Source organism: Microtus pennsylvanicus, chromosome 10 (assembly GCF_037038515.1).
Source record: "Microtus pennsylvanicus isolate mMicPen1 chromosome 10, mMicPen1.hap1, whole genome shotgun sequence".
NCBI lineage: Eukaryota > Metazoa > Chordata > Mammalia > Rodentia > Cricetidae > Microtus > Microtus pennsylvanicus.
In genome coordinates this window covers 74,139,078-74,157,330 of record NC_134588.1, presented here as the reverse complement: position 1 = coordinate 74,157,330, position 18,253 = coordinate 74,139,078, and the positions used below count along the sequence as shown (strand labels likewise).

At 43.4% G+C, this 18,253-nt stretch overlaps 1 protein-coding gene across 3 annotated transcripts in view; it reads right to left on the bottom strand.

The window, feature by feature from the left end:
• The window catches only part of Sh2d4b (SH2 domain containing 4B), a 61,832-nt gene extending 46,479 nt beyond the window's left edge, over nucleotides 1-15,353 (bottom strand). For 2 of the 3 annotated variants that reach the window (XM_075987500.1, XM_075987503.1), the window contains exon 1: nucleotides 15,156-15,353. In XM_075987500.1, coding sequence (XP_075843615.1) covers nucleotides 15,156-15,353 — 198 coding nt within the window. The remainder of the gene's footprint in view (nucleotides 1-15,155) is intronic. The other variant, XM_075987502.1, reaches the window with a different exon arrangement.
• Nucleotides 15,354-18,253: the final 2,900 nt, after the last annotated feature.

Sequence of the window (18,253 nt, the reverse complement as noted above, 5' to 3'; positions counted from 1 at the left end):
CTGTTCTCAAACTTGCTCTGTAGACCAGGCTGACCTTGAACACACTGAGATCTGCCTGCCTCTGTTTCCCAAGTGCTGAGATTAAAGGCATGTGCCACCAGTGCCCAGAACTTTTCTTTTTTTAATGAAAGCTTGGGAGAGCATAGAGAGAAAGGGACATTTGTATCCTGGTGTAAGAATGTGAGTTAATGCGGCCATTGTAAAAAACAGTACAGAAATTTCTCTGAAAACCAGGACTAAAGGTGTCAACATGTACACACACACACACACACATACATATATGTATATAGCCAATAGACATTAAGTTGTTATAACAAAGATGTCTGCATAAGCATATTCATTATGGCACTGTGCACAACTGACATGGGGTCTACCTGTGTCCACCAAGAGTCATGAACACATAAAAACAATTTTAAAAATTAAGGAATGAATAATGAAAATTTAATACCATATTACAGTAGAATATACTATTTGAGCCTGGAAAAGTAGGAATTCATATCATTTTCAACCATATAAGTAAACCTAGGAGGAGGGAAGACTGTGTGAAGTGAAAAAAGCCAGGCACAAAAATGCAAATATCATATGAACTCACACATATGTGGATGTAAAGTGGTTATCTGGTGTGAGAGGTCCTTCTTTCTATGTGTTGCTTTTATTGGTAAATGAAGAAAGAAACTGCCTTGGCTTGTTGATAGGGCAGAACTTAGGAAGGCAGGGAATGCTAGGCTGAATGCTGGGAGGAAGAAGGGCAGAGTCAGACAGACACCATGTAGCCGCCAACCAGAGACAGACTCAGGAACTTTAGCCAGTAAGCCACAGCCACTTGGCAATATACAGATTCATAGAAATGGATTAAATTAATTTAAGAGTTAGCCAATAAAAAGGTAGAGCTAATGGGCCAAGCAGTGATTTAATTAATACAGTTTCTGTGTGATTATTTGGGGTCTAAGCTAGCCAGGCGCCAGGAACCAACAAGCAGCTCTTCTTACTACAGTTATCAGAGAATGAGGAACAGGATTAGAGAGATGGTGGAAAAAACACATGTATCTCTAGTTGCATATATGGGCAGCACTAACTGGACTTAATAGGTTATTTTTAAAAAAAAAAACAAACAAACATGAAGTTAGGAAGGGATATGTTTGGGCGATAGGAGGAATTGGAGGGGAAAAAGGGGATAGAAGATAATACTTCATTGCATAAATGTATGAAATCTCAAAAATAAAAATATATAAAGAACATCTATCACATTAGTATACAAACTTTATCTTATCCTTAAAAATGGTAAAAACATTATATATACCCAAGATTTGTTTTAAGATATATTTCTCTATGATTTATCATTTAAAAATTGGGTATTGTTTTACACTTTTGCAAATCTATTGACTATCCAGCCTAATTAAAAGGAAATAGGGTTCTTGTGTCTTCCGACTTTACCCTTTATAATAGATAATTTTGATTGATGCACATTAAAAAATTGTCAACATGCATTTGGAAGAAAGAGAAGGCATTTCAGCTTTTCCCCAGGTAGCCTTAGATACTGAAGTAAGATTAAATAAGTCATGGATACTCTTCTTGTTTACTTACTTATTTAGAGATAGGATCATGCCTATGTAGCTAAAGCTAGCCCTGAACTCATTTATAGTCTCTGTGGTCTTGAATGTATGATAGTTCTCCCACCTCGGTCTCCCCAGTGCTTGACTGTAGGCACGCGCCACTATACCCAGCTAGTCGCAGGTTGCTAAAGGTTAGTTACAACAGAGAAATCTAAACCATATCAATAAGGCCATTGAGCTTTTGACATGAAAAGTCATTGATTGTGATGACATAAGTGTGCTACACATTAGGGGAAGTTGGGTGGGAATGCTGTAGGTATTCTCCAAACTCTTGAAATTCTTCTCAAATAAATCTGAATTACTTCAAAATAAAAGGTGTAAAGATTTTTTTGTAAGACTTTACTTTTGATTTGTTTTGGTGCGTGTGTGTGTGTGTGCACACATGCATGAATGCATGCATGTGTGCATGTGTGTATGATGAACAAGGACACTGATCTCCTGCAGCTGCAGTTGCAGGTGGTTAAGACTGGCTTGGTGTGGGTGCTAGGAACCGAACCTTGGTCCTTAAGAAGAGCAGCACTGAGCCATCTCTCCAGCCCCAATCTTTTGTACTGGATCTCACTGTATAGATGAGGCTAGCCTCAAACTCACAGAGATCTGCCTACATTTGCTGGGATAGAAAGCATGTTTTTGTATGTGTCCATGATCCCAGCTACTGAGCAAGCAGTAATGAAGAATTAGCACTTGAGACCAGTATGGCTACAGAACAAGACCTTGTCTCAAGACAGACAGACAGACACACACACACACACACACACACACACACACACACTTTAATTTAAGAATAAAACTCCACTGGCTCATATTGTACTTTGAACAGACCTTGTACTTATGCATGACTTTGCTACTTTGCTCATTGGGTCAAGATAGCAAACAGATCTTCTAAACATAGGTTTTACATTAACAGTATCAGAAAAGATACATTTTAAATGCAATCATGATCTTACGAGAAAAAGTGCTACACATTCCACGATCTGTAAGCTCCTTGTGATGGATAGACGTTTTTCCAAAAAGTCTTGCCTTTTTCCTTGAAAAATTGGTGTAAATTTTGTCAGTTACTTTTCTTGAAGTAACAGATTCTCTTTATGCATTTTTAAATATTTACCTATGAAAAAATATAAATCAATGCCTGGTAATCGTCTCTTAAGTAAAAACAAGGAACCACGAAAGAAATTAGTTTATCAAATTACTGAAACAAGCACAGAACGTCTTTCTCAAAATACTCCTGCATCCTGCTGTAGTAATGCTTGCCGTTGCCCTTTCATTTCTCACACAATAAAATGTCTACTGTTTCACTGCGGAGTGAAACCATCAGTCACTTGTATGGAATATACATTGACCACTACCAGTATGCTACCAGAATTCCTCACTGTATGTGTTGGCTTTCCATCACTATGACAAATATCTGAGCTAGTCAACCAATGGTTATTTTAAACCTTTTTACAGGGCTTAGAGTTCGGAGATTTCAGAACATGATCTGGCCCATCTAGTGAGGATATTGCACTATGGTGGAGTCACACACCAGAGCAGATGGGTCACATCCTAACCAGGAGAGGAAGAGAATGAAATCCCATAATCCCTTCTGAGAACATATCCCCAATGACCTGGAGGCTTTCTGCTAGACCGACAGTCCTAGCACCTCCCAATAGCACCAGACTGAGGACCACGCCTTCAATAGCTGGGGCTTTAGGACACATTACAGATACTAACTGTGACACCCACTATTGATTTTACAGCCTTAGAACAAATACGGTTAAAAGGAGCACAGTTTTAACCTCATAAACTGACCATCCCAGAAGGTTCTCAAAATGTCCTAGGGATCCAGGAACTACACTTTGAGGATCATTCCATAATGCTATAGCTTAAATTTGTTATTTTATGCTGATCGGGGGGAAAGGATTAATACCTAGAACACACAAAGAATTCTTGTAAATGGCTGATAAATACCAAAAATACTTAACTTCACTACCAATTAAAGATAAAGGAATGCAAACAACAACCAACCGTCATTTCGCTCACACAACACTGGAAAGCACGGAAAGGTGTAACAGTAGAACACCAAAACTTCTTAAAATTGTCTCAAAGGAGAAGACACAGGCACAACCATTTTGAAGATAATAGCAACATTTAATATAAAGTTGAAATGGTTTCCATTATGATTAGAAAGTAATGCTTCCCAGTAAACAACCTGACAGCTGTCTTGCATGTGTGTTCAGAGAGACCTGAGCAAGATAATTCCTGGAGGTGTTGCTCAAAATGTGAAAATTTGAAAATTACATAAATAATAGAGGAAAATGATACTGTATTTTATGATACTATAGTGTATGGCAAGAAAAGGAGGCTAAACAACATAACTGCATCTCTAAAAAAAATGAAGACCCACGAAATTCAGCTCAGGTTACTGTATGATAGAATGGTGCCATTTATATACAGATTATGTGGCATATTGTTTACGGACCCAAAGCACATATTAAAATAAGGAATGGACATAAATGTGATACACACTGAATTTGAGTAACAGTTGAATATATTGTGAGGATCAAAGAATAAGATTATAGACTAGAATTCCATCAAAATGGCTCTGAAATACATCAGAATAGTTTAAAGAAAAACTATTAAAGTCTACAAACATAGACTTTTGACAAAGGTATTAAAAGCCATGAAAATTTATATTATTTTTACTATAGCTATACACGCAAATGATTTTAATGAGAAAATTTTTAAATATTATTTTTTTTTTTTTTGGTTTTTCTAGACAGGGTTTCTCTGTGGCTTTGGAGCCTGTCCTGGAACTAGCTCTGTAGTCCAGGCTGGTCTCGAACTCACAGAGATCCGCCTGCCTCTGCCTCCCAAGTGCTGGGATTAAACGCATGCGCCACCACCGCCCGGCTAAAATATTATTTTTAAAGACATGATATGCGGGCTGGCACAATGGTAAAAGTGCTTGCCACCAAATCTGATAACCTGAGTTTAATTCTGGAGATTAAAATGAGAGAACTGACCATCACACACATGTGATAGCATGTATACACACACACACATAAATGAATAATACCATAACTTGCCATAGCCACTAGGAATTAGCAAGACAGTTAATAACAAGAATTGGCAAAAATATGGGAAAAATAAATCCCCCTGTAACTGTTGCTTGGAATGTAGGGTTACAAGATAACCTAGTGATTACAACCAAGAGAAAGAAAAACATGTTTCCATACAGAAATGTCCATGTGAAACTAGGCACAGTACCATACACATGTAATGTCAGCACATGGAAGGATGAGGCAGGAGGATCCCTGTGAGTTTGAGGCCAGCCTATGCTAGATATTAAACCCTGTCTCAAAAAGAAAAGAACAACAACCAACCAATCATTAAAAAACAAAAATCCTTGTGCACGAATGTTCACAGAAGCATTGCTCGCCATAGCCTAAAAAGAGAAAATAAGCCATGGGTTCACTACAAAAGGAATGCGTAAACAAAGATGACCATGGGGTAGGGGGTGCGGGATAAAGAGCACGTACCTAGAATTACCTGAGATATTGAGGCAGAAGGGTCATTAGATGCCAGCCTGAACTACATACCCAGGACTGTTCTTAATATGATCAAAAGACTGATCCAAACATTCAATGCTACCTTAAATTCCCAACATGAAAGCGGATTCTAATATTTGCCATAATAAAAGAGCCATAGTAAACAAAATAAATCTTCAAAAAGGTGAATAACCTACATAGTTCCAGTTTTAAATTTATTAGAAAGCTACATTTTCAATATTTAATAGAAAGCCACCACCACAGTTATATTTATGTAAGGGTAGATACATACATTGGTTGACTAGTAGATAGAACCCAGAAATAGAGCCATATGGACTTTTTGGCCAGTTGTTTTTTCAACAATAGTGCCAAGATAATAAAATTGAAAGAGGATTTTTTTTTCAACAAACAATACCAAGAAACTAACACTCACATGCAAAAAAGAATTTTTGACTCCCACCAAACATCCCACACCTGGCCACATTCAAGCTGTTAGGGACTGAGAACATTAGTACAATTGGAGAGCATGGCAGAGACCCTGGATAGCATGGGGGGAAACATTGAATAGCTCGGGGAAGAGCCTAGATAACAACGGGGAGATAGATATTAGGTAGCATGAGGGAGACATTGTTTGCAAACAAACAGCATGAGGAGTTTTTCAGTTCGAACCGTGTGCAGAGAGAAGCACTGCTAATTCTTAGGTGAGAAGAAACTAGAAAGCAATCGCATTCACAACTCTGAGACAGAGAAGCAATGAAGCCATCTGCAAGCTCTTACTTCTTCAGAGCTGGAGCTAAGACCTGCGATCAGATTACAAGGCTATATAGCTAGTTCCTTTCTCAGGGACTGTCCCTGCTGACCTCCAGACTGGAGGGGGAAGCAGGAGGTGACACGCACAAGAGTCTCTGACACAAGAAAAGAGAAATTAAATCTGGGTAGTTCAGTCCAGCATCCTCCACTGGAGCCCTGTTCGAGTCAGGAAAGGCATTTGCCTCCATGCAGGTGACCTCATCTAGCGCTCTGCAAGAACAGTGTCCTAACCTGAGACATCTCTCCAGACCCATGGTTTCTTTTTCCTTTAGCCTGGGATCAGACCACGGAATGGTGCTATCCACATTCAGGGTGGTATTCCCACCTCAAAAAAACAAAACAAAACAAAACAAACAAACAAAAACCCCTGTGAGATCAGCCTCACAGAAATACCCAGAGGTGTGTCTCTTAAGTGAATAGGAATCCTGTCAAGCTGACATCAAAATTAGCCATCACAACCAGTGAGCTGGAGTGCCTCTTTACATCTTAATTGTGATTTAAAATTTCCTGAGTGGACTGTGGGAGGCGGAATGGGAACGTGAGTGAGCAGGTATTGGGGGGCAGCGGAAGAGCGTACTAAAAGAGATGACTGGATAGGGGTGCATTTCAGGGTCAGGTAAAAACCTGGTATAAGGGAATCTCCCAGGAATCTACAAGGATGACCCTAGCTAAGACTCCTAGCAATTGGGGATATGTTGCCTGACCTGGTCATCTCCTGTAACCAGGAGAGACTCCTAACAGAGGGAGGGGGACATCAACCCAATCACATAACCTTGGCCCACAGCTGTCTTGTCTATGGAATGTGCTGGAGAAAGGGTGGCCTAGAGATTGAGAGAGTGGCCAATAAATGACTGGTCTAGACTAAAACCCAGGTAGGAGAGTAAACCCATCCCTGACACTGTCTGGAGCACCAGGACCCAGGGGCTGGATGACTCAGAGACCTAGGATAGAACCAAACACAACTGGAGAAAAAAGATAATGTCAATGTAGTGAGTGCAAATGATATTCTGCTATACTCAGAGATTGATATGTACTTCAATTCTCATCAGAGAGGCTTTGTTATGCCCAAATCCACATAGTCCCTTCAAAAGCCAACGAGGAAACCAAGCCCCATATGTAAAAGCAAAGAACCTTTATTTTAATCAAGTTTGCAAACTCGGTCTCTGAGTGTCCAATCTATTGGAATAAACGGTGAACCCCTAGCTCAGTTAGAATTGGGTTTTTATAGTAGGAAAGGTGGGGATGAGGGGTTTTTGAGATTTAGGACCCCTGATTGGCTGACATTTGTCTAGGGGTGTCCTGGTGAGTGTGTACTCTCAGGTGGTCCTATCTACAGCAGTCAGAATGTTAGGCATTTCCTTTGGATGGTCTGTTTTTGGGTGGTGCTAGGTAATCTCACTTTGTGGTTCTTCTGCAACCAGGTATTGCCTCAGGGTAAACTACTGAGACTCAAGCCTCTTATTAAATTTATCGATGACCAAGTTCTACTCTGGCAGGTGATAATGGTTGGAAGTAAAGGACTGCCTTTGGGTGACCTGCCCATACTTAGCTTATCATGGCTGGCCCCCACAGCTTCATCCAGCAGCTTGTAGAAACAGATGCAGAGACCCTAGGCAAACATTAGGCAAAGCTCAGGGAGTCACACTGAGGACTGGGAGAAAGGATTATAAAAGCCAGAGGGGTCAAGGACACCATAAGAAAACCCACAAAATCAACTAACTTGAGCTCACAGGGGCTTATAGAGACTGAACCAACAACAGGGATGAGGAAGGGGGACTAGGAAGAGAGGAGGAAGGGGAAACTGTGGCTGGGATGTAAAAAAAAAGTAGCTCTCTGGTAAACCACTTATACAGACATTTCCTCAATTTTTTTAATTGTCTTTTCCAAATTGATTTGGAAAACTTGTTTATATTTACTGAATATTAACAGTTTGTTTTACATCTTGTAAATGTTTCCCTCCCATTTGTCTCATATTTTATTCTCTTAAAAAATGTATTATTGTGCGTGCATGTGCTTGCATATATGTATGATTTACATGTGAGAGCAGGTGTGTGTGTGTGTGCCACAGCATGAGCGTGGAGGAGAGAGGACAACTTCTGGGGGTTGATTCTCTCCTACTGTGCTTGGAGGTATGGTCTCTCTTGCTTCTGCCATGTTGCATACTCCAGGCCAGCTGGCCAAGAACTTCTAGACAAATCTCCTACCTCAGTTTTCTATCTGGATGTGGAGTATTGAGTAATATACTACACATGTAAGCCACTGCACCTGACTTTTTAATGCGCATCCTAGTGGTTAAATTCAAGTCATCAGACTTGCACAAGACCCTTTACCCATCTTGAACCATCTTGATGAACTTTGTCATTTACAAAAGTATTTATCAAGAAGATTGCTTTTTATCTAATAATGTTTTTATTTTCCTTGTTCTATGTTTTAAATGCCTCTATTTTGCATTCTCTTTTATTCCTCTAATAATTCCTTTTACATTTTTGCTTCTTTTGTATTCTGGCTTTTAATTGTTCTTAATAAGTCTTTTTAGGGGCTGGAGAGATACTTCAGCAATTAAGAGCACTGGCTGGACCTGGATTCAGCTACAAGGCAGCTCACAACCATCTGTGACTCTTCTGATGTCCAAGCATACTACACCAACATGGTACTGCAGACATACATTCAGGCTAATGCTCATTTATATAAAATAAAAATAAGTAATGTAATGATTGTTCTATCTCTTTAAGAGACAAGCCACGCCCACCCCCTCCCCATCCGCTAAGGCAGGCAGGTCTTCCTTCCTGCTTGCATCCTTAGTCTCTCTCTTTTTTCCATATCTCTCTCAGAGAAGCATCTTCTCTCTCTCTCCCTCTCTGTTCTTCTCCCTTTCTCCCTTTCCTTCCATAACCACTAAATAAATATCCAACCTCACTCTGTATGGTGTGTCTATCCATCTGTCTCTTGCCCACTGCCACAAGGCTTGCTGCAGGTGACGCTGCTGGAGACCAGCCACTTTTGGAAACCTGCAGCATGGTCTCATGTGGTGTCCCTGCCTGGGACTGGCTGCTCTCAGGACCCCCTGCCCACTGCCTGCCCCTGCCGCTGGGGATCCTGCAGCAAGCTACTCGGGGATCCACAGCAATTTTTAATAATCCATTACAAGTAACATCTCAAAAATATTAAATAGGTAAATAAAAATCATTAAATAACTGTAAGAGAAGTCTGTATATTGAGGTAGGAAGAATAGAAACTTGAATCCTAGCAGTCACGTTGAAGCTCAGACCCTACTTCACCTCCTTATTTCCCAGTATATGCTGCTAAACCTGCCTGAGACTTCATCTGCCCAATTAAAACAGAGCTTATTCCCACTTCATCAATTCAAAGACACACATTTTAACATTTCTGCAATCAGAATGTGTCTTACAATCAACAGTGTGTCATGATTTAATTCACAAAATGCATACAGGTGCAACTTCCAGGTCTCTAAGAAGGTGAGGTTAAAAAGGGTTAATGTAGGCCAGGCTGTGGGGAGACCCAAAATATGAGCCTATTTCCATCTTGTGTGAAGGTCAGAGAGTTTGATGTTGCTCAAAATTGTTGACAACAATCAGGGCTACACAGCCTGACCTAGGGTGTGGTTACTTGGTCCTTTTGACATTAAGACGGCACGTACAGGTAGATCCACTCCACCCTGACCAATGCTCAGGATATTCAAGCATACTTCTGCATGGAGGCGTGTAAATGTGAGCCTATTTTCACGTTGACCAAAGGGCAAATAGTTGGAACTTACCTCTAGTTTCAGGATAGAATATGAGCCACAAACTAAATCTCTATTAAATTCAAGGCCATGAACCTGATAGAATATCAACTCATGGAAGGTTCACTAGATCACACAAAATAGGTGGGTTCATGAGATCTTCTCTTGATGCCACATACTATCAGCCAAATGCATAGACATAAGCTAAGCTTCATTCCAGCCCATAAGATATGTCTCCCATTGTCAGTAGATCTCAGCAGTTCTCAGTAGACTATCTCCCATGCCCATCATAAAACTAGGTCTTCGTTTCACCCATAAGAATGTTTATCAACATCTCCAAAACAAATGAAGTCTTCTGGGATTATGAATTTCCTCCCATTTATTCCACACATTGAAAATAAACTTGCCAATCGTACCAGCAGTGCTGACTTGAAAGATGCAGAAAAAAGCTCCACCCTCTAAGCTGCACTATCCTCCATCACCCAGAATCTAGAAAAACTGAAGTAGGCCAAGCAGAGATGTGCTACCCCCAAATCACCACACCAGGAAAAGAGGGAGATAAATGTGATCTGCCTCTCTTATGCTATGTGCCTTCAGAGTGGTTAAAGGTTTCTGAAACGAAGACATTTTTTGAATTCCACCCATTACTGTTAGAAAAACTTTGTTACTCCTATTGTAAGGTGAATTTCCAAGGTTATACCACCAGGTGATAAAATCCAAGGGATCTGGTTCCATTCACCAGGCTATACACATTTTTAAAATTGCATCAACAGCTGAGCGTGGTGGTGCACGCCTTTAATCAGCATTTGGGAGGCAGAGGCAAGTGGATCTCTGTGAGTTCAAGGACAGCCTGGTCTACAAAGCAAGTTTCAGGACAGACAGTGCTGTTACACAGAGAAACCCTGTCTCTAACCCTCCCCGCTAAAAAACAGCATCAACCCAACTCAACTCAAGAATAGAGGAACTGAGATGCTGCTACTCCTTACCATTGAACACTTTAAGAATTTAATGCCAGTCCCAAGAAAGTGCACATGAGCAAGAGTCCCAACTTAATGTTACCATGAGGAATGAAGAGGAAGAGGAATCTGCACAGACCTTAGAATGTGGGAATAACTGCATGAAATCTTGCAGGTGCATAGTTATGCCACATTATCTCAATGTGACAAAACGATTTTCCATTGAACAACAAAGGGTCAGAAGTATCAACAGTCAACGTGATGGTAGACAAGCAGATTTTCAAGCAGGGTGTCTCCATTTGCTGCAACTACGTCAGGAGACTGTACCAAAGAGCAGGATGGAGACAGAAGAGTCTCATCATGAGAGAAACAATGTGTGCTCATCCCAGATTCCAATGTCCTGTCCTTCCTCCGTGTAACAGAGGTCTAAGCTATCATTCTAGCTTGTTTCTGTGATCTCAAATATGCGCCCCAGAGTTGGGAATGTCAGCAAGGTTTGTGAACTAGAATGATTCATGATTCCTGGGTTTAGTTACAGCCTCGTCAGACATAACTAGAGATAGGCCAGGACATTTTGCCCTAGCCTAACTCTAAGTGCTTTCAGAGTGTGACCTGAGCTCCCAGGTGGTGAACTCGGGTCTACTGTAAGCTGGAAATTTTTCCCAGTAAAAGAAGAGGGTCAAAAAAACAAACAGGGTGGGGACAATGGCCAGAGGGGCATGAGACCATTTTAGGATGAGCATGCTTGAGCAATGTTGTAGAGAAATCCCAAGAAGCCAGCAGACCACTCAACAGGGGCACAGTAGATGTGTCCTTCCAAACAAGTTAGGAGATGATGTGGGAGTGTCATATATCAATCTGTTGATTTCATTGGCTAAGCAATAAAGGAACTGCCTCGGCCCATTTCATTGGTTAGAAGATAGGTGGGAGGAGTAGACAGAACAGAATGCCAGGAGGAAGAGGAAGTGAGCTCAGACTCCGCAGCTCTCCTCTCCAGAGCAGACACCTCAGAGAGAGACGCCATGCTACCTGCTCCAGGGAAGACGCACGCTATGAAGCTCCCACCCAGGATGGACTTAGGCTAGAATCTTCCCGGTAAGCGCACCTAGGGGCGCTACACAGATGATTAGAAATGGGCCAGAGCAGTGTTTAAAAGAATACAGTGTCCATGTAATTATTTGGGGCATAAGCTAGCCGAGCCAGGCGGCTGGGGATTTGGGGACGCAGCCCCGCTGCCGCTCCATATTACTACAAGGATGTAGTAATACATCGATGTCAGCACTTAGGGTAAGTGAATGTATAGGTGAGTGGCTAGACATGAGAACAAATGATAGATTATGTATTTAACTGGATTTCCAAGATCAGAAGGAATTGTATAGGAAAAGTTCGACCGTGGCATTCTAAGTCAAAGTCATGGGATGCATATTTGACTTCATTTCTCAGCAGCTGGGTACCATTGGCTGAATTACATCTGTTCTGTGAGGCTCAGCACTCTCACCTGAAGTACAGCCATAGGGAGCCTTCAGGTGTGCCTGAACAAAGTTGACACATAGGGTGTAGGGTCTTCAAGACTCTGTTATGATTCCAGGACAGGAATCAGGCAATATGCACTCTCAACCCTCCAGCAAAAAGTTTTCTGGTTCCTGGGGCACAGCCAGCCCCTTGTCTAGAATTCTCCAGGGTCAGGCCTAAGCAGTTCCCAAGGGGGCAGCACTAAAGAAATCACAGACTGAAAACTGAATGGGATTTTGGCCTAGGAGGCACATATTACTCAGTAAGCTCCCCTTCTTTTCTATTCTTTATAAATCACAAATCTAATTACCCAGAAAAGAATCTTCTGCACCAGAAACCCAAATGAGTATAATGTATAATTTATATATGAAAATGTAGGTGTCAGCATGTGATAAATCGCCACCTAAATATTTTTGCAGTTAAATTTGTAGGCATCTATCGTTCTCCCAGAGGAGCTACCAGATAGGTGTGAGGCCTTAGGACTCAGGCAGAGGGAGGCTGGAAAACTTTGACTGTGGACTTCTCCAGCTAGTGGTTCAGTTGCCAGAGCATGGAACCCAGACTTAGCACCTATACCCCCGCTGTCATGTCAGAGCTCTGGTACAATCACCCTACAGGGAGGGTGGGGGCAGGTGGAGGGTGTTTCTGCTAGTTCTTGTTCAAAACAGGTATTCAACATTGTCCCTGTTCTATGCTGGGCCCCAAGGGAGGAAAACACAGTGAAGTAAAGCAGTAAAGGTTTAGCAGTTTGGGATCTACTGGGAGAGACAGACAAGTGAATGATGAATAACAATGCCAGGGTGACAAACGCTACAGCTGGGGTTGGTCCTAGTGCCAGGAAGCTACAGAGGAGCAAGTCCTTCCTACACCAAGGGCATCCTCCAAGTCTCCAGGAGCAGGGCAGGCACTCATAAAACAAAGGGACATTGCCAACAGTATGAAAAACCATGGACATGATTAGCAGGTGCCATCATGCCAATTGGTATGTATTGGGGCAAACCAACAGTGAGGCTGGAATGGAAGGCAGAAGCTAGGTCACCAACGGGCCTATATGCCCAGCCCTAAAACAGGATTTGGCCTGGATTGAACACTGAACACTTTGAACAAATCAAAGCTATACAGTTCATTTGATGAATAGATGGAGGCCAAGTGAGGGTCATGGGAGCAAAAAAGAAAGCAAGTGTATTTGTGTTGCCAAGTATAGAGTTATGGCAATATGTTATGATAAAATAGCCTTTACATTTTTAGAGACTGGAACTTTTACCGTACCTCACAGTCAGAGTTAATAATACACCTTGAGATATTAGTAAGACTTAAGATTGCTATCCTACTGTGAACTCAGCCTGTTTGTTTAATCTGCCTTTAAGAAGGCAGTATAACAAGCAACATTAATTGCCTTGAGTTCCCAGGTAATCAACTTTCCCTGCCTAAACTAATGCATAGCCAAAATCTTAATCCACCTGGCTTTAGTGGACTGTACCAAGTTTTAGCCTTGGAGAAATTGAATAAAAGGACCATAGGGCACACAGTTGACCCAAGTATCAGCATAGAAAATACAGTTGAGGCAAGATCCAGGAGCCAAGCAAGTGTCATGCAAGGTAGCTCCCATGCCCTTCACTCAAGAGTAATGTATGTGTTTGGTACATGTGTCATAATAATCACTTGCCAAAACCAGCAAATATTGGATGAAAACAACCCTAGAAAAGGACTATCCACCATAAATATTGAATGAAGCATACAAACATTGCTTGGTAAACAATGATGTTTTTATAGTACTCTTTGTTATCTGGGTTACTTGCGGTCAGTGGGGATCAGTGATTTAATCTCTCATAAAACTGTGTTCAAGATTTCTGTAAAGTACCCTTCATCCCTTCCCCCCAAGGGATGCTTTCTATATTGTTCAAGAAAATAGAGAGAAAACCCTTGGTTAGGGACAGAGCGGGAGAGACCAGGACAGACAGATTCACAAGACAGCCTTATCAGGCATATAAACAGACTCATCCAACAGACAGAAGACGATGGAAGCTATAGTGAGACTGAAGTAGCACATTGAATCTGGGCTCATTCTTGATCAAATGACACCAAGGAAAACTGCCGTCCTTAATGCATGCAATACCAACACTGAGTTATTGGTAACTCAGAATTTACTATTAAAGCATTCAAACTGACCACAAAGCAAGAGCAACATACACAAAAGCTACTCTCCACAACAGGCTCTTACATCCTGTCCAAGGTGCAGTAGCCTGTCTGAGGCTAGCTAGCAGTCACAAGCAGGTCATTTAGCATCAATCCATGGCTCTGACTGACTTACAAAAAACTTTGAATATAAAGAAGACAGGGCCCTTGCTTCTTGCCTGAAGTTGCTAATGCCATTTGGAGATGATGAATAATCGTCCAAGGAAATCTCCTGGAATCCTTCTGCCATATGTGCAATGAACCTCCGAATACAACCACAGCATCCTCTAACATGCACAGAGAGGCAGGATATAGAGTACAGGCCTGAGCTGAGATCCAGAGTCTACATGGCAGGGAGGAAGGACATACATATCTTCAAGGCACTATGCCTAAAACTGGTAGCGAGGCAGAAGAATACATCCTTGGTTTGGGCATGCACCTTAATGGCAGAGGGCCTACCTAGCATGCAGAAGGTCTTAGACCCAATTTCCAGAATCAGAAAAAGAATGATAGAAAGACTGTTGTCTATTATCCGTCACGCAATTGCCAACTATCTGAGCATGGTTTCAGTGGTGTTGTCTCAGAATGTGAGCCGTATACAAGACAAAGTAAGTTCCCATTTCCCCCAGCCCATCTGGGTCTGGCATAATCCTGGCCACATCATCCTTCATCTATCCTCCTGGTTGGAAGATAGAAAGCCCAAGCTAGTGGAATCAGAGCCCCCAGCATAAGAGTTTCAAATCCCCCATCTTTTATAACATTAGTGACCATATGAAAGAACTCAACCTGGACTCATAAAGGTTTTTACCTCCTGGGTGACTCCAAGCCACATACCTCGCTTCACCTTTGCCGGCCTGAGGCCTTCTGCCTGGGCCAGGGTGTCCCAGGCCTCCCGCTCCCTCCAGCGCCGAAGCTGCTCCTCTCTCATCTTGTAGAAGAGGATGTGCTTTTGCACATCACTGAGCTCAGCCAGAAGCTCAGGGTCGATGTACATGTCGTGCAGGATCTGCTGCAGCATGATGCTGGAGGGGACGCACGCAAGAGCACAGCCCGTCAGAACCGCAAGGCCAGGTAGATCCCCAATCCAGGAGTCAAACTTCTGTTCTGGGTCCTCACTTTGAGGCCACTCCAGGTGTCCTTTCCTTATATAGCATCTTTGCTGGGACAGCAATATAGAACTAAGCAGTGATAACTGAGGAGCTGAGATGCGAACTGGAGGCAGGAAGCAATCTAGCCCTAGGTTGCTTGCTGGTCATTGCATTTCTGCCATGCCTTGCAGAGTGGCTTCATCTGGGGCTCTGGGACAATAAGGGTCCATACCTCTACTCAGACCCAACCCTGCCTGGGCCAGTAGGTGTCAAGTGATCTGTTAGTGGAAGGTAACGATGACACCAGCTGTATCAGTGACACTGGCCTGGCCAGCTGAGAGCTGATCCCTCCCCTGCAGATAAGCGGGGGTGGGGTGGGGGGGTGGGGAGGTGGCTTTGCCTACTAATTCCATGTTTGAGCCCATGTCCAACAGAGACCTCTGAAACGGTCAGAAGCTTCTGCAATGCCCATCTCCACACTGCATCGGCTTCACTGTGGATGGCTTTTCTCCTCCTGTGAGGAGGGCACCTGGAAGACTCAGACACTACTTTTTAAAGTGCCTCGTGGAGGGAAAAACAAAACAAAAGGAAACAGAAACAAACAAACAAAAAACTTCCCTCCAGTCTGTTTTGGCTCCAAGGTAGAGAACAAAATGGAATCAGTGGAGGCAATAGAAGGGTTGCTATCAGGGTTCAAGACCATAAAGCTGACATCATGTCCGCTTTCCCTCAGCAAACTCTTAAGCTCTGCTTACACTTACAGGCAGGCCTCTCCAGGGGGCCGTTTGGGGAGAGGGGGTTGTTGTTGTTGAGATCTTTGTTGTCACGTCCTTATTACCACAAGCAAAATGCCTTTGTGCCTAACTAGGAGCGTCCTGGCGTCAGCTTTGAGGGAGCCACCTCTGATTGGCTCAGAGAGGAGTAGGAGTTGCAGAGACCAGAGGCTCCCCCACTAAACTTGCGTACAGAGCTACTCCCTGAGGCCCTTTACAGGAAAAGTCAGGGGAGGTAAGGCACGGGCCAGAGCTATCCAGCCGGTGGCTGCACCAGCTTCCCAACCAGAGTTCAAACCCGACACCTTATTGGTAGTGCAAAGTTGCAACCCTGTCACGGAAAACAGGCAGGTAAGTAGGATTTGTCACTATGAGCCCGTCGGATTGGTGGCCTTTGTGTCTCCCCTTCCTTGAGTTTTGAAGGTAGTAGATCTCGCAACCGAGAGTGATGGGGGGGGACTAGGGAAGGAAGGAAGTAGGGCAAAGCAGATTCTTACCAGCTAAGCCCACAGGGTCCAAAAGGCACCCTCTTCTCAGGTCAGTCCCCGAGTCGCTGTGTGACTCTGAGCTGAAACCTCTGCACGTAGGAACTCCTGCCAGGACATACCCTTGTTCCTCACCACAGCTTCTCCTGACTGACCCCACTGGGCCCACCCCAAACCCTCCCCCTCCACACACAACACCCCCGCCCCACAGACCCGTGGCCGGAAGCTGTCTTCCCCAGCCTATCCCTGCCTCTGATGTGGTTATTTTTGTCTTTCTCCGTGAGTGTGTTGGTTAGTTTTTGGTCAATGTTACACAAGCTAGAGTCACCTGGAAAGAGGAAACCCCACGAGAGGAGCTGCCTCCAGCAGACAAGGCTGTGGTGCGCACGTCCTCTGTAGGTACATTTTCTTGAGTGCTGATTGCTGTGGCGGGGGTGGGGGCGGGGCACTGTGCCATTCCTAGGCAGATGGCCCTGATCTGTGTAAGAAAGGTAATTGAGCGAGCAGGAGGAAGCAAGCCAGCAAGCAGCCTTCCTGGCGGATCTCTGCTTCAGTCCCCGCATTGGCTTCTCTTGGCGATAGAGTGTAAGACGAAATAAACCTTTTTCCGCCCTCAAGTTGGTTTTGGTACGCGTTTTATCGCAGCAATCGAAAGCAAACTAGGACACTGGTGAACTGAAGGCAGAAAGGGCACAAAAGCATCCAGCCTCTTTCTGCGTCCCCAGATTCCTACCAACGGGGGATAGAGGGCAACAGAGCACACTGTTAAGAGAAGCGGAATGGGCCGCCTGTCTTGAAGGTCTAGGGTTCCAGTCCTTTGAAAGTGTTGGGGACTCTAAGAGTCGAAGACTAGGAGGAATGACCGCAGCTAGTGCTACAGGGGCTCTCTCTGAGGGGGGGTGCTTCCTGGCAATCCTAGGTCAGTGGGGCAGAAGGTCAACTGACACCAAATCTATGGGCCTGACCCAGCCACTGGGTCAGGTTTCTGCAACACTAAGGGGTCAGTTCCGCCACACTGGGTGCCACCTGCACCCGCATTCACCTGTCCAGCAGGTAGGGTCCAACCTGGCACGTCCCCTGTCCGCCACACTGGACCACAGTCCAGGCTTGGATCCTGTGGTATGGATGCAGGAGCATCTTCCGACAGGTTGCGATTTGGTTTTATTTTTCAGGAGCCAAGTGGTGCATTTCCTGTTGCACACTGACACAGTTCCTTGTGGAGCAAGTCTCTTGTGCAAGTTTCTGGAAACCACCTGGATGTCACTCAACTGGGAAACATTATCGCTGTCACAAAGAACGATGACATCAGCTGTCTGGCAGAGGGGAAACATCCAGGGCAAATAAAGTGAAATAAAGGCAAAAACGTGGGATACTGTCCACAGTCTGGTTCATTTTAAAAATGTGTCTGGACTCTTGGGAAGTGGATCACACTGAAGATTTCACACCTAATTGTTTAGCCCAGCTACTTGGTTTCTTCTTAGAGAGTAGGGGTTATTATAAGTGAGACAGTCTTTATAACTCATGACTAAAATCAAATGTATTTCAAAATTCATAAAATGTGCTCCACAAACA